Below are 23,403 nucleotides of genomic sequence, written 5' to 3'. Positions count from 1 at the left end.
GTGGAGGTGCAGGATCCCCTTACTCTCTGCCCCTTCCTTCTGGTGGCTCCTAAGTACTAGGGCAGAAAAGCCAGACATGGGCATTTAGAGCTGAAAGAGCACCTCCAGGCCCTTCCAGGCTAGACACAGAGCTGGCAAACGTGTAGCTTCCTGCACATTACTTTGTTCCAGCACAAGTGTGGGGCTCAGGCTGGGCTGCAGTAGGGTGGTGTGGGAGTGTTGGTTTTCTGGAGTTTCCGGTTTAGCCAAGGTCTTGTTCTGACTCAGCCCTTGGTCTGGCTCTGTTTCTTGGCAGTGCCCAAGGAGCAGGGCATTTCAAATACAGTGTGCTGGCTGGCCCTGGCACGCCCTTGGTCATGGAGCCATCCTTGTCTGTTTAAGGCGACAACTTCCTTGAAGGCTCTTAGGGAGTTGGGTGACAGTGCCTTTTCTGTTATTGCATGTCCTTAAATATCTGGGAGCTGTTTCTTTGTGAGTCTTCTTTTCTGCCTGTCCCTTTTAAATATCCACCATATGTGTTTGTGTCCTACTGGCCTCTCCTGGACGTTGTCTCACTTGTCCAGGGCTCTGCAGGGTTCCTGTGCACCCCCACTCCCCTCACTGACTGGTCTTATGGTGAGGAGCCCCCTCCAGGTTGATTACTGATTATTGAGTACTGCAGTTGTCACAGGAGGGTAAGCTCATTGAACCTACTGTGTGCCAGCGGCCATGCTGGAGATTTTCTCTACCTTCCTGCCATCTTAACTAACAGCTTTATCAGAGCTGTAGACTGCTTGCCTAGCGTGCACAAAAGCCTGGCTTCTTTCCCCAGAACCGCATAAAAACTGAGCACAGTGGCCCACACCCGGGACCCCAGTGTTTAGGTGGGTGTGCGAGTTAATTGAGGGTCATCCTCTGCTACACATCAAGACCAGCCTAGGCTATATGGATTCCTCCCTCCCCGCCAGTTATAAGTAAGATGCTCCCTGTCTACTTTCTGTTTAAGGAAACAAGCACTCAAAAGTGTTTAAGTCACTTATTTTAAGGTCACAAGAGCAGGAGTCTCTGGGGACAGGACTCACATCTAGGACACGTTCCTCCAGATCCTTACTCATTAAATAGAGCCATGCTGTATGACCTCCCTGTCCCCTGGAGCTGACTGTATGTATGACCTACTGGCTTCTCTTAGAAGATGAAGTTACCAGATCTGGTCTGCAGGCAGCAGCAGGTCTGTGTGGGTGTGTCCATACATGTGTGGGTGTGATCATGTACACATGTGTGCATGCATGTGTGCACATACATAACTACTTGGCGGCCTGGCTCTGATCTGGTAACCCCTGGGAATACAGGTTAATAATCAGCTCTAAAGTGGCGGGCTGTGCAGAGGGCTGTGCAGAGGGCTGTGCAGAGGGCTGTGCAGAGGGCTGTGCAGAGGGCTGTGCTGGTTGACAGACTCTCCTTCCTAGCTCACATCGCTAAGGGAAACTGAGGCTTGGGGGAAGTCAGCACAATGGCAGAACCAAGATCAAGATGGTCTGGCCCTTAAAACTAGGTTTTAAAAAGTGTTTGTTGCAGGTCCCAGTCCAGAGGAACTGAGGGGAGAGCATAGATATAGAAGGTGGTGAATTTGGGTCCGTCTGGGCTTCCTTCCAACCAGTTTACTGTTGCCTGTAATGTGCCTCTCTCACTGGGGACATTTCTATTTGCAAACTTCTGGGCCTGAGGTGAGCATTAAGGGCTTCCCAACTACCGGTCTTCACACTCAAGAGAGTTTGGTGGTGGCAGGGGGTGGGAGGGGTGGGGAGTGGCGGGTGGCGGTGGTGACGAGCTGATCCCACAACAGGGGTTGCTGTGGACTTGAACACTGGTGAGCATTCTAAAGCCATTCCACCTGCTCCCTGTTGTCACAGCTCGGGGATGCCCTGCTCTTTTCTGGTTCCTGTAGAAATTCTGTTTGCTTGAAACAAGAAAGCCGCTAGTCTTGGTCAGGCAGCCTTTTATGTTAGAGAATTCTGTAGTAGAATTTGATGGTAGTAAGACTTAATGTAACTTGTTTTTACTAAATCTGTCGTTGATCTGTCCTAGGTGAAGGATCCAAAGCCCCAGTGTGCTCCCTCATGAACCACTTTCTTGATTTTTTTTTTCTTCTCTTACAGTTTTGAGGGACATCAGTGAAAGAGGGAGGGACCTTGAGCAGATTTTATCTCAGTACATTACATTCGTGAAACCTGCCTTCGAGGAGTTCTGCTTGCCAGTGAGTCCTTCTCTTCGATTTCAGCTCCTTTAAGGGTTATTTATTATGATTTTATGTGTATGGGTGTTTTTGCCTGTTTATGTCTGTGCACCACATGCATGGAGTGCTCAGAGGAGGGCATGGGATCCCCTGGAACTGAGATACAGATGGTCATTAGCTGCCAGTTGTATGCTGGGTCCTATCCTGGCACAGCAGGGAGAAGTTGGAGCTTAGACCAGTTCTTTTGGGAAGATCTTTTGGGAAGGGTGGTGCTGGGGGACAGTCTTCAGAGTAAGTGGGTTTATCCTCTCATGCTAATTAATGCCTTCTGCTTTTTCTCCTCAGTACATCTGCTTTAAGTCAGTTAGGCCTTCACCTTACACCAGGCCTGGTTTTGTTTTAAGTCAGGACTGCTGGACTTTCTGAGTAAACCAGAGTAAGCTTCAGCCTGAAGGTTAGGTTATAAGATCAGGTTCTGGGAAAAGGGCTCGCAGGGCTGGGGGGCTGTGAAAGTCTTCTCATCTCTTTACCTGAGAACCTTCCCACTTTTTTTTTTTTTTTTTTGGACTTACTGAAAACCCTAAAGCATTTCACCATTGGGATCCAACCACCCCAACCACCGACACTGTTCTGCCGTTTAGCTCAGCTATAGGCCGGCTGAATTCTGCCCAAGTGTTTTCTGGGATGTCTGTGCTCGTTCCCATGGTCCAACTGCTCTTTGCTCATGGAAGACCAGTTCATTTCCCACAGCTGGGGCCCGAGAAAGGTCTGAGGTCTGAGGCTGACATAGGCCAGCAGTTGCCAGGAATGAGGGTATTCAGGCATACGGAGGGTGGGGTGGGGGGTTGGGGGTGGGTGGGAGGATGGGTGCTCATGGCCTGTGTGAAAAGCCAGGGGCATGTTTTAGGACGCACTTACTGCCAATATGGCTCATGGAATCTCAGTAAACAAAATATACAACACAGAAGGAGCATGGTTTCACTTTTTAAAATGTTCTTTATAAAATATTGTAATGATAAAGAGAAGTGAAGCTGGCCACCAGCAGGGTGTTCCCTTCCCTGGCTTTATCTGAGGGTTAGGTGTGAATCGTGTCACCTCTCAGGTTACCTAAAAACCCAAGGTAAATGGATCCCCTTTAAATACAGCTATTGTTGCTTTGTTTTGTGAATGCAGGGTGTTTGTGTGTGTGTGTGTGTGTGTGTGTGTGTGTGTGTGTGTGTGTCTGTGTGTCTGTGTGTCTGTGTGTGTCTGTGTGTGTTTGTGTCTGTGTGGAATCTAGTGTCTTACTCATACTAGGCAAAAGCTCTACCATTGAGCTATATCGAGCCCGTTAAGTTTGGGTTTTTCTAATTAATGCTATTCCTAGTGCTGGAGATATTTGACATGTCCTTTCTCCCTTTCACTCACATTTCAGCCATGAATGTACTTCCTTAAACCTCTCCTTCCCCAGCATTGTAATCAAAGCCTCAGGCTTCTGCCAGGGCTAGCTAGTCCTTCCCACGTGCCCTTGGAGAGGGACTCAGGCATGTCCCTGAACGCCCTGGTTAATATGATGTAAATATCTCTTTCCACAGACAAAGAAATATGCTGATGTGATCATTCCTAGAGGTGCAGACAATCTCGGTGAGTACCAGTGGGGTGTCCTCCCGTGTGCCCAGTAACCTGCTCACACCGCTCTTATAGGGACACAATTGTGATGACTGCACAGGGTCCTTTAGTCTTGGGAACAGATGTGTGTAGACACACATACTCAGGGAATCTAACAGAAGGGGCCGCAGACTCCCTTCAGCTACCACCTGAGTAATGAAACGTGGCCACCTGGTATTCAAGACCACCTTTGTCAACTAAAACACACCAAGTCCCAGAATCCTGGGCATGGCTGGGTCTGTGCCTGTAACCCTAGTATATGCTGTCTGGACTGGAAACAGCGCAGTTGCTGGGGCATGTTGTCTGCCAGCCTAACTTGTGGCCCCAGTTTAGTGAGAGACTGTTTGAAGGGAATAAGGTAGAGGGTGATAGAGAAGGACACACCTGACGTCTTCCTCTGACCTTCCTATACACTAAATATATACCCCACTGTCAGTCAGTCTCTCTCTCTCTCTCTCTCTCTCTCTCTCTCTCTCTCTCTCTCTCTCTCTCACACACACACACACACACACACACACACACACACACACACCCTCTTACCCTTGTTGGTGCTGTTAGCAGTGGTCAGTTGGCTGAGGGAAGAAGAGCCTTCTGTTACTATTGATATTGTTGCAGTTTTGGGTCATACATTTGCGGATCCTTAGTAAACTGGTGCTGTTAAAGACCATCTCCAGCCGGGTGGCAGCAGGGGCGCGTGCCTTTAATACCAGCACTCACAAGACACATGCAGGAGTTTGAAGCCAGCCCGCGTCTACAGAGTTTTAGGACAGCCAAGCTACTCAGAAAAACCCTGTCTCTAACCCTAGTCCCCTATCCTACATAAACAACAACAAAAACAGAAAACAAACCACCTCCAATCGTGTCTACACAATTTTGGGGTTGCTTGCTTCATCTGGCGGGAATTCTGACCGATTCCTAGTCGCTGTCCATTCACTGGAGATCACTCCCTATCTTTTTAGAATATTTTGCTGGAGGCTCTGGAGAAGGTCAGGTGACTTGCTTTGGTGGAGGGTCAGGGCCACTCTCCTGGAAATCTCTGCGTCTGCTTCTTGCGTGCCCCAGACTGTCCTCCCAGCCCTTGCCTTCCCCTGCCCTCTAACACTGCCTAACGCTGCTGGTCTCTGCCCCACAGTGGCCATCAACCTCATCGTGCAGCATATACAGGACATCCTGAACGGCGGGCTCTCCAAGCGGCAGACGAACGGCTATCTCAACGGCTATACCCCTTCCCGCAAGAGGCAGGCGTCAGAGTCCAGCAGCCGGCCACATTGACCCCCCCGTGCCCTGACTCCATACCCCAGCCCCCAGCTCCAAGACGCAGGAGGGGTCGAGAGGCTTTGGTCACCTGTACATATGCCTCCTCTGAAATTACTGTATTTAAGAAAACACCACGGAGATGAAATGCCTTGATTTTCCTTTCTGCCCTTTTGTACTTTGGAACAGCAAATCTTGACCGAACTTGACCCTGAGCTTAAGTGACAAACTGTGCCAACTAGTACTGGTGATGCCTAATTATGAATCCAACGTGTAACCAGTTATAAATACACACATACATACATATATATAAAAAGAAAGGATCTATTTTTGTGTAAATGTACAAACACTGTAGAGCTGTTTGCCGTAAGTGTTCTGTAGGAACCTGTGCGTGGGTTGGGCCTGGAGCCCCGCGCAAGAGTTCTGTGCTCTGGCCTCGCTCGGGAGCCATGGGAGTTGGGTGGTTGATTGGTTGATGTCCTTTGTTCTCAGCACCCTGGGCCTCAGTGGGGATGGGACTCAACCCTCAAGGGCTCCCCTGTCAGATGCCACCTCCTTGAAACTGGAGCCGAGGGAGATACTTTTATCTTTTTTTTTTTTTTTTTTTTTTTTTTTTTGAGTTGGAATTAAGTGTGATCTCAACTCAATCTCAGGGAAGAGGCCCACTGAGGAAGATCAATCTGTCTGCGTTCTTTCTTGCCTCACTCTGGCTCTGGCTGCCTGGGTACCTCCATGACTCCTTCCCTCCTGTGCTGTCTCTGTTTCCCAAGACGCCAGAGCTGTCTCCAGTTTCCAGATTTGATAGGGTCTCATCCTGTGTGAAAAAGAGGGAAGGGGCTGGGAGAGGACTCTGTCGCCTGGACAGTTTAAGGACCATACCTCCTAGGGACGTAGCTGGTGAATTGGCCTGGACACATTACTGGACAAGGAGTGGCTCCTTGCAGTCACCTTTGGTTAACGACATCTGGTATTGACCACTGACAGTTCCACCCATGGAGCTGGCAATAGCTTTTGTCCCCTCTGAGCTGGGGCTTTACTGTGAGGTGGCAGCCAATGCCTCCCACCAGACTCTCTGAAGAGCAGAACATCAGGATGATTTCCTGAACTACACCGTCACCATGTTAATGAGGTGACTGCCTAGCAGGAAGGGGCCAGGAGGAGAGAAGTCTTCTTAGAAGACACCGAGGAAGGGTATTTAAATCACAGGTACCCAAGCTGGGGTTTTAGATTGAAGACGTCCAAGGTAGAGATTTTCAGCTTTTCTGAGCACTCCTTTTTGGTGGGAACGCCTGCCCAGAGGAAATTGATGATGTCATGCTGAGAAGGCAGCTGGAGGGACCAAGCAAGAAGGCAGAGGTGTGAGGTAGAGGCCTTAGTCTGTGCCTAGCTGCAGAAGAACCGTGGATTGTCATGAGCCACACGCTTAGTCCCTCAACTTAGAGCCTCATGTCTGGGTGGCACTCGGAGCCCACCGAGGCTCATTCCGTTAGCTTCACAACCACACCGAGGTTCCCTCGCACCGTCTAGTCCCCCAATCAGGATTCAAATTTGCCTTCAATTGCGTTTTTCTATTTAAGTGTCATTGACTTAGTCCTCGGTAGAGCTTTGCCGCTTTTCTGAGGCATCAGAAGGCCGCGGTGCAGGCCCTGCAGCAAGTTCACGACGGCAGCCTTTGCAGCAGGGAGCCCTCAGCTCAGGCGCCTGCGGTTAGGCGCCCACTCACCAAGGCAGATACATCTAGAGTATCCGGGGAGCAGTCTTTATCACATCAACTTTGTGCAATTCTGAGATAAAAAGGTAGGTTAGGACCCGGCCTCAGATCCCAAGAACAAGGACCCTGGCCTTGCTGTAGTGTTGCACGTGCTCATGGGAAGCCTTGTGTAGGAGAGCCTCGGCCGCTCAGTGGATAGCACTCTCAACTTTACTTGAAGCTTCCAGGTGCCAAACCACTTAGTGCCTTGGCTGTCTATCCCACTGCCGTGGAAAATGGATTCTTCTCATCTCTGAGCCTTTACTTAGCTGGTCCCTCATCTACCTATGGTGTTGGGACCAAGCCTCCAAAACCTCTGAGCAGCCCACTTGTAGCTTGGACACAGCTGTAGGACCACCCTACCCCTACCTCCTTGGGAAGTGGTTACCAGTTCAGCGAGAAGCGGTATTTGCTGGGTACAGGGAAGGAATGGAGGTTGTACTGTTCTCGGGCTGCCCAGTTTGTGGTCAGTTGTGCATTTCGAACTTTCTATAGGAAACATTGTGGTCTGAGTCGTGAGGTTTTGGATCTGCAATTTCCTTTGGAGAGTTGGAGGTAAATGGATCTGGAAACCATGGCATTTGTCACCTGGGGACGTTTTAGCTGTTCTTAGAGGAAGGAAGCTGAGCTGGGCAGGTCTGCACATCGATCACAGGTGCACAAATCCTTCGGCTTCAGAGCCACCCAATGGTGCTTGCTTCTCCCGCCCCACTCACATCTATCGTCTTTGGCTTGGGTGTTTAGGAAACAAAAGTTCTGAGCCTTGCCTCACAGGAAGGTCCAGACTTATACCTCATCATGCTGATGCAACCCCTCTGACTTCTCTTTGGGTACCTGGAGGCTGATAGGAATCTGATCTGGCCTGGGTCGAGTAGGCCCTGGGGAAGGGAGTGGGGCAGGTTCAGGCTTTGGGGGAGAGGGGAGTGGCCAAGTCACCTGCCTCAGAACTAATATTTATGTTGGTGGCTACTCAGAGATCATGGGGGAAGTTGGCTCCAGTTTGCTCTATCCAGGGTGAGCCTCTTGGGAGGCTACTGGGTCAGGTGTGCCCCTGAGTAGCGAGACTGATCGACCTTGACCTCGAAGTCCCGCAGTTGCAGAGGAATGCAGTCTCTTGCAGGGAAATGTTTTTCACTGCCCTTGGAACCCACCCATGTTTGTGTCCAAGAATCTCCAAAGAATGGGCTGATTTTCGTGAGGCTAGGGTCAATCCCTGGTACATGCAGACCCATGCTTTCTGGGAAGGACCAGCTGGCCGCCTGTGTCTCCCGTGAGGTTTATTCTTTCCTCCAGGCAATTGCTGTATGCTTTCTGTCAGAACAAGGAAGAGAGCAGGTTGGGAAAGGCACAATTGAATGCGTCTGGCGTACGCAAGTCTTTAAGATTCGGCTCTGGGCCTGCTCTGTTCTCACGGTGCCAGGCACAGGTGACGTGTTTCAGCGGCTTCCTGTTTCTCTCAGGCAGTGAGTTCCCACCCAGGCCTGCCTCAGGAGCTAGGTTGAGTGGCTAGAGACCTAGGCTGTTCTTTTCCCTAGAAGATGCTGCCTCTTCCCCTTTGCTTTTTACTGCCCTACCTTTGTTAGTGCTATGAAATGACCACACCCTATGTACTTTGCTGTAAATAAAGACAAATAAAAAACAAAGTGAACTCAACTCTTAACTCCTTTGTGGTGCCTGGTTAGAAGCAGCCTCAGCAGCCTACTGCAAGAATTCGGGGGCGTGGGGAGGGGTGGGGGTGGAGGGAGGGCTGGACCTTGCATTTCTGCAGGAAGTAGGGTTGCCTAGCCTGCCGTGTTCAGGCCTCCTGGTCCAGGGATTTGTGTGGGGCAGACTCCCGAGCCCAAGCTGGGCTCCAGCTCTCCCAGTGATAGTTTCCTTGCACTTCCTATCCCAGGAACCACTGGGGCATAGTTTCTGGGAGGCTGAGGCTCTAAGAATGCTGGTTCTCACTGATGTCATTTGTGTAGTCTCTGCCTCTGTTGCCTTCCAGACCTACCCGCATCTCTATATTGAAAAGGAGAACAACACCTGGATGGCGTGAACTGGGGGGCCGTGTGGTGGAAGGAGACTTACATTAATTATAGCTCGCTCTGATGTGAATGAAGGTATATGTGTTTATATGTTTAAAACATACATGAACATGAATGTCTGTCTGCATGTATGTATGTGTACTATATGCATGCGATGCCCAAGGTGTTGGAGTGAGCCACCATGTGGGTCCTGGGACCCAAAGCTGGATCCTCTGAAAGAGCAGCAAGTGCTCTGAACTACTGAGCCATCGCTCCAGCCTATCTATTCTTGCTCGCTCTGTCTGTCTGTCTGTCTCTCTGTCTATCAGTCTATCTCTAACTACCTACCTATCCATCTATCTATCATCTATTATCTATCTATCTATCTATCTGTCTGTCTGTCTGTCTGTCTGTCTGTCTGTCTGTCTACCTACCTACCTACCTACCTACCTACCTACCTACCTATTGATTTATTTACGTATTTGTCGTTGGTTCTTTTAGATCAGAGTTTTGCTATAACAGCCCTGGCTGGCCTGAAACTTGCCATGTTGACCAGGCCCGACTCTGAACTCAGATGCACCTGCCTCAGCCTCTCAAATGCTGGGATTAAAGGTGCGTTCCATCACAGCCAGCTTAGTCCTGTATGTAGAAGACCTACCTCCAGGGGCTTCCACACAATTGGCTCGTGCTCTTTGCAGCTAGCTCCTGACAGTTCCCATGTTTTAGCTTTCCTTCTCTACCTCTGCTCATCCTGTCTTTCCAGCTGCTTGTTTTTGCTAACCCAGGCCATCCCTGCAATTTGGCAGGTCTCTCAATGGGAGTCTCAGCCGAGTCCCCTCTTTTTGGGTGGTGGTGGGGGCAGGGCAGTGATGCTGCTCTTAATTCTTTTTGTGTGTTTATGTGTGTGGCTGTTTTGCCTTCATGATATATCGGTACCACTTGAGTTCTGGGCTCAGCCCCCAATATTGCAAAACCAAAACTATGCGCTAGACGTCAGTCTAGTCTTGTGTGTATACTTACATACACTTTAAATTAACCATGAACTAAAATAAAATATGAGGACCCATTAGAGACAGGACTAAGACCTGGTACATACATCTCAGGAACATAAGACTGCTCTCTGTGTAAACCAGCTGTCATTCACCACGTCCACACTGGGCATTGTCTTTATTTGGATTCAGTGGTTCCAGGGACTTGAGTGTGTGTTGAGTTCTGATTGTCCTGGCTGGGGGCAAACCAGCATGTTGGATGCTCATCGAGCCTGTGCCTTTCACAGGAGTCTGCCCAGTGCCGTCTGCTTCCTCTGCAGGACCCAGCCTCTGTTGTAAATTCACATTAGATTTTTCCTGTGTTTGCTATGTGTTCACTCATCCCAAAAAAGAACAAAACAAAACAAAAAAACCCCAAAACAAAAACCCAAAAACCAGACCTGTGAAGTATGCTAGGAATGTGCTGGTTCTCTAGGACCACTGGAAAACTGAATCCAGCTGCTCCAATGTCTACCCTAAACGGCAGTAAGTCTGGTATGTGTCTGCCATCTAGTGGTAGGGATTCAGATGGCAGCAGGAGGGGGGTGGCTTTGGTCCCTGGACTATCATTTGATTGGCTATGGTATACCTGAGTGTCTCTAAAAGTATTAACTACTAATATGACTTTTTCCCCCTCTGATCCCTTTTCGGAAAATATGTAATCCTCCACTAGAGCACACAGAAGCGAACTCCCTGAATTTCTCCATGGCTACAATCGTGGGTGGATTGGGATGGGGGAGGAAGTGTGGATGGATGTGTGCATGGCTGTGTAGGTGTGAGTGTGTGTCTGTGTGGAGGCCAGAAGTTGTCAAGCGTCTTCCTCAATCACTATTGTTGTTGTTATTATTATTATTATCATCATCATCACCATCACTACTACTACTACTACTACTACTACTACTACTACCACCACTACTACTATTACTACTACTATATGAAATAGTATCTCATTGTGTAGATCAGGCTGGTTTCAAACACAGAGATCTGCCTCCTGCCTTCTGGGTGCTGGGATTAAAGGTGTGTATCATCACATCTGCATCCACCTTGTTTATTTTCATTTACTTATTGATCGATTGATTGATTTTAGAGAGGGTCTCTCACAGGGCTTAGAGCTCCCAGGTTCTGTAAGGTTGCATGTCCTCTGCCCACATGACGTGGATGTGTGCTGTAGCACCCGGTGCATTCTGGGAGTCTGAACTCAGGCCCTCGTGCTTGTATGGCCGTCTCCCCAGCTCCAAGGCTGCGATTGTTTACGCTACAGTCGTTTTACAAGCCACTATAATCAGCTGTGAATGTGCGGTGTGTGCATGTGTGTAGTTATTATTATTATTCTTATTATTATTTTTTAAACACCAGATCATCTATAACAAGTTGTAGAACACCAGGACCTTGTATATTTTTAGCACGTGAACCCTCACAAGCCCTGGTGTTCCTAGCACTAGTAACACTGCCTTTCCCAGACAGATGCAGATGGATTCTGGGAAGGTAAAAATCATTGCAACCCAAGGAAGAGAGAAGGAGCCACTGGAGTCCTTTAATTCTTTCAGTTAAAAGCAGGCAGTGGGGAGACACCACTTGCCTACATAGATGCTGTCCCACACCAGGTCTGTTTTACACAGCAGTTCCGTGAGAGCAGGGAGTGTGTCTGCTTCCCTGAGTATCCAACATGGCCTAACATAGTTCCCACCCCAGAGCACTTAGAGACCTATTGGAACAAGGTACTAAACGGAGAATTGTGGTTGTCTTACACGACGAGAGCTGCTTCTGGCCATAACCTCCCTTAGGTTTTGGGACTGGATGGACTGCTGGCAGGTCACCAGCTTCTTTCAATTGCTGAGAAGAGTGTAGCCTACCAATGTATAAGATTGTTGTGGTTTGACCTGGAGCTGTTTGTATTTTGATGATAATTCTGCTTCCCCAAGAAGGGCTGCCCAGTCACGTACTCAGGTGACTTCATCAGAACCTTCTCCCCATTTTAACTTGTAAAATAAAGGCAGAGAACTGGTGATTGGGCAGGGAAAGGGAAGGTGGAGCTCAAGAGTGGGGAAGAGAAGAGAAAGAGGAGGAAGAGGTGGAAGGAAGACGGAGCTGAAGCACATGGCCTGGAGAAACCTCAAGTTATAAGGGATCTTATACCTGGGGAATAGAGTGGTGTAGTGGTGGATCTGCCCGATCTAGGCACACAGCTTGTATTCATATTAATTGAGTTGTGTTTTCTTTGCACCGGCTTATTTGGGTTGGAGAATTTCCTGCAGCATAAGATGACAAACACCATTTGAATTAGGAACAATAAAAGGATAATGCTCCAGAGTGTGGTATTTGGCTCAGTTCAATATGCTGCGAGCTTTGGTGGATTGAGTGTTGCTGAGACCAAAGTATTACTCATTTTCTTTCCCTGTTACTGTGCTAAGAATACCCTGGCAAAAGAAACTTAAAGGAAACACAGGCTTACTTCAGCTCACGGTCAAAGGGCAAAGTCTATCGTGGGGAAGTCAAGGTTGTAGGGGCATCCACAACCAGGAAGGTGAGGGTAACAGATGCAGGCAATTGCTCAGCCTTCTCTACTTAAACAATCCATGACCTAAACCAGGGAATGGTGCCGCCCACAGTGGACAAGGGTCTTCCCACTAAAGTTAACATACTCAAGCTAATCCTCCACAGGCATGCCCAGAGGTCCATTTCTCCCAGGTGATGTTAGAGTCTGTCAGGTTGATGATTGGTGCTAACCCTCACAGGCGGATCAGTCAGAGAGAGGAGGGACTCAAGCCAAGCTTGAATCAGCAAGTGGCACAAGGACTACTACAGGTTAGATTGTCACCTTGTCATCAGACCTAATGTCTTAGCGGTGAGGCCACTGTACCAAGCAGCCATGAAGGTGTATGTCAACGAGGGATCATTGGGTTGAGGAAAAAAGTACACATCTTTCTAGGTCTAGCCTTGCAGTTGACTAATTTCCCAGTCCTGGATTAAAAGCTCACTCTCCATCTCTTCATCCAGTCCTTGCTTCCTTACAGGGTTGCACCAGACTTGAGCACAGTGACTAACATTAAAATGCCTGGAAGGGCCAGGCAGGGGTGGTACAGGCCTTTAATCCCAACACTTGAGGGTAGGGGTGGGGTAGGTAGAGGCCTGGGGCCAGCCAGGTCTATACTGTTTCAGAAAAACAAACAAACAAACAAACAAACAAACAAACAAACAAACACAAAATCAAAAAAGATCTTGGAAGGTTCCCGAGTTCATACATGTAGCATTAAAATAACTAACATCCTTGAAATGCCTTCAAAGCCTATGAAGGTTGGTCCACAGTGGACACCTCAGTCGATGAGAGCACACCTCCTCCCAGAGGAGGAGTCACATCTGGTTACTGCATGACAGGCTGGTTCAGACAAACCTCAGAGCGGAGACAGTGGAAGGGCCATAAGGTGTCCAGCTGAATACCACGTTCTGACCCACTCCAGGGCTGTTTGAGCCTGGCATCCGATAAGCATGGTTGGCTCCACGGGGAAACTCTGCTTTCTCTTGTGAAGAGGGGCCCCTCAAGAGGCGCAGAGAGAGTCAGGCTATACGGGTGGAAGTGCCGTAACCTACCTTCTGAGACAAGCCATGCTTTTTTTTTTCCTTTTTTTTTTTTTTTTTCCGGAGGTGGGGACCGACCGAACCCAGGGCCTTGCGCTTGCTAGGCAAGCGCTCTACCACTGAGCTAAATCCCCAACCCAAGCCATGCTTTTCTTGAAAGCTTGTCTCAGAAGGTAGGGTGGTGGCATTTCAGGACCAAGTGGATAAAATGGTGCAATGGCTGCTGGGTGCGGGGGCTCTCCCAGCCCACTCACTGCTGAGGCGGGTTCATGGAAGACGCAGGGCACCGATCTGGGATCCCTGGGGAGAGAGGAAAGGATGCAGTCTGGGACGCCACTTTGCTTACCCTCCTGTGAAAGAACGTCCCAGCAGGACCCTTGGGCGTCCCTTCCTTCACGGTCTATTTATTTAATTTGACTTTTGGTTTATTCCTTAATTCTTATATTTATGTATGTGTTTGTACGTGTACATGTGGGTACACATGTGTGGAGATAACCTCCGGTGTTGGTCCTCCCTCCCACCTTGTTTTAGGCAGTGTCTTGTGTACATTGCTGGGTTTAAAGCTCTGGGCCTTCTGCCTCTGCCTCCCTCTCACCTTAAGAGCATTGGGAATACAGGCAGAGGCCCCTGTGTCTAGCTTTACTTGGTGTGCCAGCTGTCTTTTATGTCAACTTGATAGAGGCTAAAGTCATTGGAGAGGAGGGAGCCCCAGTTGAGAAAATGCCTTTATAACATCTGGCTGTATGTAAGCCTGTAGGGCATTTTCTTAGTGATGATGGAGGAGAGCCAGGTCTGTGGTGGGTGGGGCCATCCCTGGGCTGGTGGTCATGGGTTGTATAAGAAAGCAGACTGAGCAGCCCCTTAGCTTCGGGGAGCAGGTCAGTAAGTAACCACAGCCTCTGCATCAGCTCCTGCCTCTGGGTTCCTGCCCTGTTTGAGTTCCTGTCTTGGCTTCCTTGAGTAATTCACTGCACCAGAAAAACCTTTTCCTCCCCAAGTTGTTTTGATCATGATGTTTCATCCCAGCAATGATAACCCTGACTAAGCCTCATTTAGCTTCTGAAGATCCAGGCAAGAACTTCACCCAGTCCCCAACCACCTCCCTGGGTTAATGACATAGGAGCTCTCTATGTAGCTCTGGCTGCCTTGGAACTCTCACGTCTCTGCTTTCTGAATGATAAAATTACAGGTCTGCACACAATGTCATGCCTGCCCTATCTATCTATCTATCTATCTATCTATCTATCTATCTATCTATTTGTAACAGTTTTATCTCTGAGACAAGGTCTGTGCTGGAACTGTAGGTGTGGTGACCACAGTTTTTATTTTTTATTTATTTATTTTTATTTACATGAGTACATTGTAGCTGTTTTTCAGACACACCAGAAGAGGGCATTACAGACCCCATTACAGATGGTTGTGAGCCACCATGTGGTTGCTGGGAATTGAACTCAGGACCTCTGGAAGAGTAGTCAGTTTTCCCAACCTCTGAGCCATCTCTCCAGCCTGAGTTTTTATGGTTTTAACTTATTTTTATTCTAATTTGTGAGTGTTTCACCTGTGTGTATGTATGTGCACAGCATGTATGTCTGTTACGTATGGAGGCCCGAAGAGAGCGTTGTATCTCCTAGAGCTAGAGTTAAGGACAGTTATGAGCTGCCATATAGGTGCTGGGAACCGAACCCAGGTTGTCCTCAAGACAGTAAGTGCTCTAACCACTGAGCCAGCCCCGAGAGTCAATTTAAACAAGAGTGTATATCAATTTGATCACACGTTATGTTTTAAAAACTTCAGTTGAGGTGAGATTCTGTTGTAGGGGTGTGTGTGTGTGTGTGTGTGTGTGTGTGTGTGTGTGTGTGTGTACAGGGCTGATGAGTGGGAATAGGAACCAAGAAGAAGGCTATTCTAAAGAGCAGTTTCCCTGGCGGCTGGTGAATGTTAGAGATTTATTTGTCCCTGCAAGGATCTCACAGCATCCCCACCTTCAGGGTGAATGTTCTCTAATGGACGCTTAGATATGGCTTCTATACACACTCAACCTTGGGGGTTTTTCTCCTGGTTGCATGCGTGTGAGTTCACAGAAGTGAGGACTGATAGTCGGACCCTTCTGCTTTGTGGCAGCCAGAAGGATCCAGCAAAGATGGCCCGTGTGTCTGTTGGCTGTGACATCTTTAACGCTTCTTTCAGTCTCCAATGTGCTAGGCTTGAACTTTCCACCAGGGGGCAGACTTGCAATTTCTCTAACGCTATTGATCGCCCAATTTATATAGCTAACTCTTACTGTATGCCCAGCACAGCATTGTTTTGTTTTAAGGCTCATTTGAATTCTGTGAGGTATATTATATTACTTCTCTTTTCTAAAACGGGAATTGTGGCTTAGGAGAGGTTAAGTAAATTGCGCTGAGTCGGCAATACATGGGGCCGCTGCAGTTTGAACCTGTGTTTTTCTGATTGAAAAGCTTGAACCCTATACCTCTTTTATGTCAAGCTATCTTGAAGATAGAATTCTGCCCTACCTACACATGCATACAGTGCCAGCTTTTCAGTAGGTTACACTCTGGCAATTACAGATTACCTTGGCTTCTTGTCTGAGCCCTGAGCACCCTTACACATAACCCATTGTGGGTTTTGTCATTTGTATCTCGTGTTTTTTTTTTTTTCCCTTTCCTCCTCCTCCTCCTTCCCCTCCCTTCCTTCTCTGTTTGAGACAGCATCTCTCTATGTAGACTTGGCTGCTTGGCTGTCCTGGAACTTACTATGTAGACCAGCCTAGCCTTGAACTCACAGAGACCCTCCTGCCAATGAGTCCTGAATATTGGGATAAAGGTTTGCACCATCACACCTGGCTGTTTGTATTTTTATATAAAGTTCCTTCTTTAGCTAGAAGAGCACCCCCATCTGTGGCTTGGTGTCCCTTGAGGTGGCTACTTGCTTAGCTCATGCTAGCTTAAGGAAAGGTACTGGTTTAGAGGACTGGGACATTTATTTCTGGTAATTCTCTCATCAGAACTGATGAGGCAAGAAGTGAGGAGTTGTGGTAGAGGGAGGGTTAATTTTGTCCTGATCTACAGACTAGTTCAGACTGGAGGGGTCCTGTCCACCCATATCCAGGCCCACTGAAAATCTTGCTCTTGAGATTGGATGCTCTTCCATAAATGAGACATTGATATTGCCTTCCCTAAGGTCCAGGGAACATTATAACTGGGGTGGGAGGGGAAGGGAGAAAGAAGGTAAGAGCTGGACACAGTAGGGCAATGCTATGGAACTCTGACTTCAGGGCAGGGCATGGATGCCGTGTTCTTGAGCTCACAGCAGCTCTGAGTTCCCATAAAACCCTAAGCTGATCAGCACACAGTTGGTGGAGTGAGGAGTTCGTAAGGATCCATCCTTCCCTGAGGATCTGTACGCAATTAATGCTTTCTCGGGGAAGGAGAGACATTTTCTTTGGTGGTGTAGCCCACACTAAGGTGCACGTGCACCTGTAAATAACCCTTAACCCAGGCTACTCTAAGCAACCCTTAAAGAACTTCATAGGGCCATAAAAAGAAGACGGGGAAAGTCTATGGCGATGAGATTGGGAAGGGGGTGGGACCAGAGAGAGTAACAGGGGAGCGAGAGTATGAAAGTAGGTAAATGTGCTAAAAATACATTAGGTGCATGATTGAAGACGTCATGATGGAGTCCGTTGTGTGTACTTAACATCTACCAGTAAAAATAAAAGACAAAAGGTTTTCCCGGGCTCAGGGTACTGATAGATCGAGTGGGTCAGTCTCATCTCTGTAAGTAACCTGTTACTTATAATCAAGATAGGGAAGTCAAAATAGGGATTTCCCTGGAAGAGGAATGAGAGGGCTTTAGAGTGATGGGGCTCCGGCTGTGCACCCAGATGACAGTTCCTGTGGTAGTCATGGCAGCCTCGCAGTACTAAGAAGGTACCTCTAAGCTTCTAATGCCTCTAAGCTTCTAAACTGTGTTTTCTGCTGCACTCCTGTTGCTTTGGCTACACTGTACTGCCTCTTGTGGGGGCCACCATTTGTGTCCATTGCTTTCCACACACCAGGCCACGGCTCGGCCGTCTCTTACTAGTCTCCCTCTGCCCCACCGCCCCTGCATTCGAGTCAGGGCACACACCAGGGACTGCTGTACTCACCCCGGTCATCCTCTCCTCCTGCGTATCACAGCCTGTGGTGAGGGATCTCCTGACTCTCCCGTCTGTACCTCTCTCTCCACCAGCACGCCATAGTTCATGGCAATCCAGAAAGCACCTGACAAGCCTATGCTGAGGAAGACTATGGAAGATGAGCCACCATCCTCTTTGTGGGATGTACGGCGTGGCTCCCCTATTGGGAGCCATCTGACGCCTTCCCATGAGCCGTTCCTTTGTTCTATCATCTTGCATTAAAGTGGCATGCTGTGTTTTGCCTGCTGGGGAAATGTCATTTGAAAAATACAGTACATGGTAGATGGCACGGCTGGCCTGCCATCTTGCTAGGAGAAGGGTGAGAAACCTGGGATGGTGCCGTGGCTGGTGTTGGGGCTCAGCTGGACATTTTGGGTTATGCCCCATACACGCAGTGCAATGACCCCTGACTCCACTCTCAATAACTAGATATTATACTTGTGGCACATTCATGCTCCCTTTCTGGTCCTGAGTTCTGGGGTTTCTGTCATGTTTCTGGGGTGACACTCAGAGGACGCCAGCTCCCTTTCCAACAGCTCAACCACTCCCAGCATCTTCAATGCTTGCCCTCCTGTCCACGCTACTATGGCCTGTGAGACTCAGGGCTGTGTACCCTCATGGCTAGCCTGAGATTCTTTTCTTCCATTCTCGCCCTCAGTTAAAATTTAAAATGCAAATCCAACCGGGTCACCTACCTTATTCTACATTCTCTGGCCCTCAGCGCACTGGAGAACAAAACCCAAAGTTGTCGTTGTGACCGACGAAGCTCCACATTTATCCCCCTCACTGCTGCTAAGATCTCAACTCCTACTGTTGTCTTTTTGCGGTTTTTCTGCCATCACTTATTCTTTATGGTGTGTGGGCAGCACGTGAGGACCAGTTTCTTTGGACTGTTGCATCGCCTGGTCCATTTGCTTGGAGTGTTCTTTCCCTTGACAGGTTCATATTCTCTTCTGGGTGTGTAATTCGAGGCCACCCTTGACATCTCTCACGTCCCTCTGTCCTGATATAATCGTTCTCATGGAGATCGCCTATGTCTGTCTGTCTATGTCGATGTCTGTCTAGTCTGTCAGTATTGATGTCTATGTTAATGTCTGTGTCTGTCTATGTCCTATCTTTGTATCTGTATCTATGTCTATCTCTCTGTCTATGTCTGTGCCTTTGTCTGTCTTTGTGTATTTACCCTTTGCTGCTGTTTTGGCGAATATCCTCTCATTAGTATGTGAGTGTCTACGAGTAGGGACTTTGGTTGTCTCTTACTGCATTCTTAGGATTTCAAAGACAGATTAGAACACAGGGATGCTCAGTAAATATTGGTTGAAAGAACAACAAGCTGCAATGAGATAATGACTGTAAAATTCCTTGAAAAATGCGAACATTGCTTCTCAGCGGGGAACGTTGTGCAGTGCCTGGGCCTCCACTTGCTGTAAAGTCAGTTGCCTGTTTGCTGGGCCCTCGCTTCATCCAAGCGAGTGCAGAGAGCCTGGGTTTCAAAATGAATTTAGCTTAGATACCAACTGTGCAGGCTGTTAACGTGAGGTTGGATAAACTTTTTCATCCCTTTGGCCCTGGTACTCTCTTTTGTAGCAAGTACTGGGCATCCCTACTCCAAGGATAGTGTGTGTTTATCTGAGACCAAACACCTCTTAGCTCCTCAAAAATATTCCGTCTTTCCCTGTAATTTCAGTACTTGGGAGGCTGAGGCAGGAGTGTCTTTAGACTAAGGTCTGGGCTACTTAGAGACGTGCAAAAAAAAAAAAAAAAAAAAAAAAAAAAAAAAAAAAAAAGCAAAGCAATGAAAATACCCCCCCCCCCCCTCACACACACCAAATAATCAAATTCTCTCTACCCTTCAGATCTACATCATGGAGGGACGTGTTCCTTGCCAAAAATCGAATCCTTCTTTTCCAGGTACCAATAGAACAGATTTAAAAAAGATGTTTCATTTTTGTCTTCTTTGCTCTCCGTTAGTTCTGCAGACAGGAGCATCATACACTGGGCCCTACCACCCCTCTTATTCTGCACCTCTGAGGTGGGCAGAAGCCACTTGCACCTTGTATCCTAGGTGTAGGAGCTGAGTAAGGCTACACAGAGAACAGTTGCCAGAACTGGGAGCTACCCATAATCCTCTAGGTCTGAAGCCAGATGGTTTTCAATTTACCATAGGTGCGTGTGTGTGTGTGTGTGTGTGTGTGTGTGTGTGTGTGTGTGTGTCTGTCTGTCTGTCTCTCTCACTCTCTCTGTCTACACACACACACACACACACACACACACACACACACACAGAGAGAGAGAGAGAGAGAGAGAGAGAGAGAGAGAGAGAGAGAATGACATCACGGTGGTCACATGGGCAGCGGAGTGGCCCAGTGGCAGACAGGATGATCAAAGGCTCAGCAGTTGGCCGGGATGCAGGAGTGGATCAGAGACAGAGATACCCTGCAGGCTTGGGGAGGTGTGGGGCTCTCTTGGAGCTTTGAAAGGCAGTGCCATGGGGAGGCAGCAGAAAGGGCAGCAGAGATCCGCCTCCTAGACCAGGTAGTGGGACTGGAGGAGGACTCAGGAAACCTGTTGTCTGCAGTCCTTGCCTAATGAGCCTCAGCTGAGGCTAAGCTATCTTGTCAGAAAAGACCCAGGCAGGGGGCCCTGCAAGGCAGCAGCCCGTGCCACTGTGATAGAAAAGCAGTAAGGAACAGCCTTGGTGGGAAAGCTCAAGTATGAATTAAAAAAAAATACCCACGCAGGGAACCAAAACCTCCTCTGGCTTTAATAAAGATCTGGCTTCTCTCAAGCACATCTCCCTCCCCTTCCCCCTCCTTCTCCTGATGGTGGTGATGTGAGGCTGGTGGTTAAAATGCAAACTGGACCCAGGAGGGCTGACATTTAAGATACCTGGTTGTGAGGCAGAATATATTTTAGTTGGCCAGCTTAGCTACTACCATGGCTTCCCCTATTCCCAGGCAGGAGGAAAGAAAGACCCCTGAGGGCCAGCTGCCCCAAACTCCCGCAGGCTGGGCTGATCTTCCCAGCATGCAAGAAACACGCGAGCCATTTTGTTCCACTCATGCCGAGCTGGTTCAACTGCTGCTTCTTTCTGTGATCGCTATACTCTGAAGGGCTTTGGGGTGCTAGGAAGGAAGTGAGAGGGTATGTGTGTTCGAGACAGGTTTTAGGAGATGCCCCAGTTCTCCAAGTTCCTCAAGTCCATATATTGTCAGGAGGCCAGGCACTGAGCCATCCCTCCAAATATTTTTCTTTATAAGAGTTGTCGTGGGCTGGAGAGATGACTCAGAGGTTAAGAGCACTGACTGCTCTTCCAGAGGTTCTGAGTTCAATTCCCAGCAACCACATGGTGGCTCATAACCATCTGTAATGGGATCTGATGCCCTCTTCTGGTGTGTCTGAAGACAGCTACAGTGTACTCATATAGATGAAATAAATCTTTAAAAAATAATTTAATTGGGGCTGGCTTGTGTTCGGAGGTTTAGTCCATTATCATCATGGCAGCATGCAGGCAGACACAGTGCTGGAGAGGTAGTTGAGAGTTCTACATCAGGATCAGCAGGCAGCAGGAAGAGTCACTGAGCCTGGCTTGAGCCTCTGGGACCTCAAAGCTCACCCCCCTGTGACACACTTCCTCTAACAGGCCACACCTCCAACAATGCCACTCCCTATGATTCTATGGGGGCCATTTTAATACAAACTATCACAGGACATCTTGGCCAGGCTTTGTTATGTGACTTAAGGAAGTTCCTTAAAATCCATTAGCCACCAGTGTGGCCATCACGCCATGGTGAGGTGAGACCTGGGTACCACTCAAATGAGCTGATGGAGAGAAGGGAGAATGGGGTGTAAATGAGAAGAGAGAAGCTGAATGGGGTGTAAACAATGAAGAGAGGTAGAAATGGAAACTCCAGGGTAGTAAGGAACAGCCTGATGTGAGTGGCCTGTGCTATCACCTGAGACCAGGTTGAGGTCCTGGACCATGCTGCCTCAGAGGATGATGTCTAGGACCATGGCCCTGCAATAGTATGAGAGAGTGAGAGCTGGCTCCATCCCTTGCTGGCTTCAGCACTCAGGGGAGAGTTGGCCCTTCACCATGATGGGAAGCATAGTAGAGCTGGCCCTGGTGGCAGGGAGAGTAGGTGAGCCAGCCTGAGGGTGTGAGCATAGAAGGGCTGGCCCCACACCTGGAGGGCCAGGTAGTAGTCCAGGCAAGGAAGAGATGATCTTGCCTCTCGCCAACGACAGCATTTGGGAGAGTGGGCCCCCCCCCCCTTCTGGGGCAGTGCTGGAGAATTGATCTTGATAGCACGGGTGTAGGAGAGCTGGTGGGAGAGCTGGTGGGTTGACCAACTCAGTTACCATCAGGCCCAGATCCAGGGCTTTGAGTTAGCACTATTTTGAGAACACTGGGGAGAGGCCAAGCAAATCTCCCAAGGAGCTGTGCTATGGGATTGAAGTCTACTAAGGGAAGCATTAATTCTCAGCAGACAGCTCACTGACTTCAGTGGGCCTGAAGAGACTCTGGCCAGTCACTGTGTTGACCAACCCGGATTTTTCAGCCCTTATCTAGGTAAAGCAGAGATGCTCTTTTGGTCTTAACATCCTGGGGTAGGGGTTGGTGGTTGCCTCCAGTGCTGACTCAGAACTCAGAATTGTGCTGGCTGTGTCCCCAGCATAGTGTCTGGTACAAAGAGACCCTGTTCCACATGTCTCCCCTTCCAGACATTCTCATTTGACTGAGGTTTGCCAGAGGTACCCAGGTTCTCTGCACAGCAGGACCTGGTTTCTGAGTCCAGCAAGCCTCACTTCCTGCCTTGGTCAGTCACCCTGGGTAACTGTATTGCCACTGTGCTGCTCAGAGCTACAGAATAGTCAGGATGAAACTCTTAATATTTAAAGCTCGAAGAGCTGTAACCTTATTACTATATTGAGCGGAAAATAATTCTTTCTAGAGAAGTCCTTACTGGGCTCCGTTTTTCCTGATGCAGCTGGCTTGCCTGTTGGAGCTTGTCTTTGTGAAGGCAGCAGGAGCTGTGTTTGACAGATTTCTTAGGGAGAGGTGCCCCATTAGTTTTGCTTGAGTAAATTTAATGTAAAAATGTTGAGTGTCCAGCAAGAGTGAATGGGACAGGGATTTTAGTGTTTCGCTGTTGTACGGTGGCTGTTTATAATGGCACCAGCACACAGTAGGGGCTTCAGTAGCATACGTTGCTGCTCAAATGAGTCCTCCATATGGACCTGTGGGATTTGGATGATTTTAACCTACAGATTAAATGACTATTTGATGTGTGCAAGGTCACACAAAAGTGAAGGGTACAGCTTTCTAAGAGTTATTATTTTTTAATTTTTTTATATGTATGAGTGTTTTGCCTGTGTGTATGTATGTGCATCACATGTGTGCCTTATACCTGAAGAGGTCAGAAGAAGGTATCACATTCTTTAGAACTGGTGTTACAGATAATTGTGAACTACCATGTGGGTGCTGGGATTTGAACTCTGGTCCTCTTCAAGAACAAGTACTCTTAACTACTTTGCCATCTCTTCAGACCCACTAGAACAGCTTTTAAAAAGTTTAAATAAAAAATTATTTTTGCTTTGATTTGTGTGTATGCACATGTATGCAGGTGCCCATGGAGGCCAGAAGAAGGCATTAGATTTCCTGTAGCTGGAGTTACAGGCAGCTGTGAACTACTTGACATGGGTGCTGGAAAACTGACTGCAGTCCCCTGCAAGTGCTCTGGACT

The 23,403-nt window shown here is 48.4% G+C and overlaps 1 protein-coding gene across 2 annotated transcripts in view; it reads left to right on the top strand.

Annotated features, from left to right (window-relative positions):
* Positions 1-8,516, top strand: part of Uck2 (uridine-cytidine kinase 2) — a 57,098-nt gene extending 48,582 nt beyond the window's left edge. The window contains exons 5-7 of one of the 2 annotated variants that reach the window (XM_087580973.1): positions 2,136-2,233; positions 3,787-3,835; positions 4,992-8,516. In XM_087580973.1, coding sequence (XP_087437099.1) covers positions 2,136-2,233; positions 3,787-3,835; positions 4,992-5,131 — 287 coding nt within the window. In that variant the 3' untranslated portion in view covers positions 5,132-8,516. 2 annotated transcript variants of the gene reach the window in all.
* The last annotated feature ends 14,887 nt before the right edge of the window (positions 8,517-23,403 follow it).

The sequence above is a fragment of the Rattus norvegicus genome, chromosome 13 (genome assembly GCF_021556685.1).
Source record: "Rattus norvegicus strain SHRSP/BbbUtx chromosome 13, alternate assembly SHRSP_T2T, whole genome shotgun sequence".
Taxonomy (NCBI): domain Eukaryota; kingdom Metazoa; phylum Chordata; class Mammalia; order Rodentia; family Muridae; genus Rattus; species Rattus norvegicus.
This window is presented reverse-complemented; position numbering and strand designations above follow the sequence as displayed.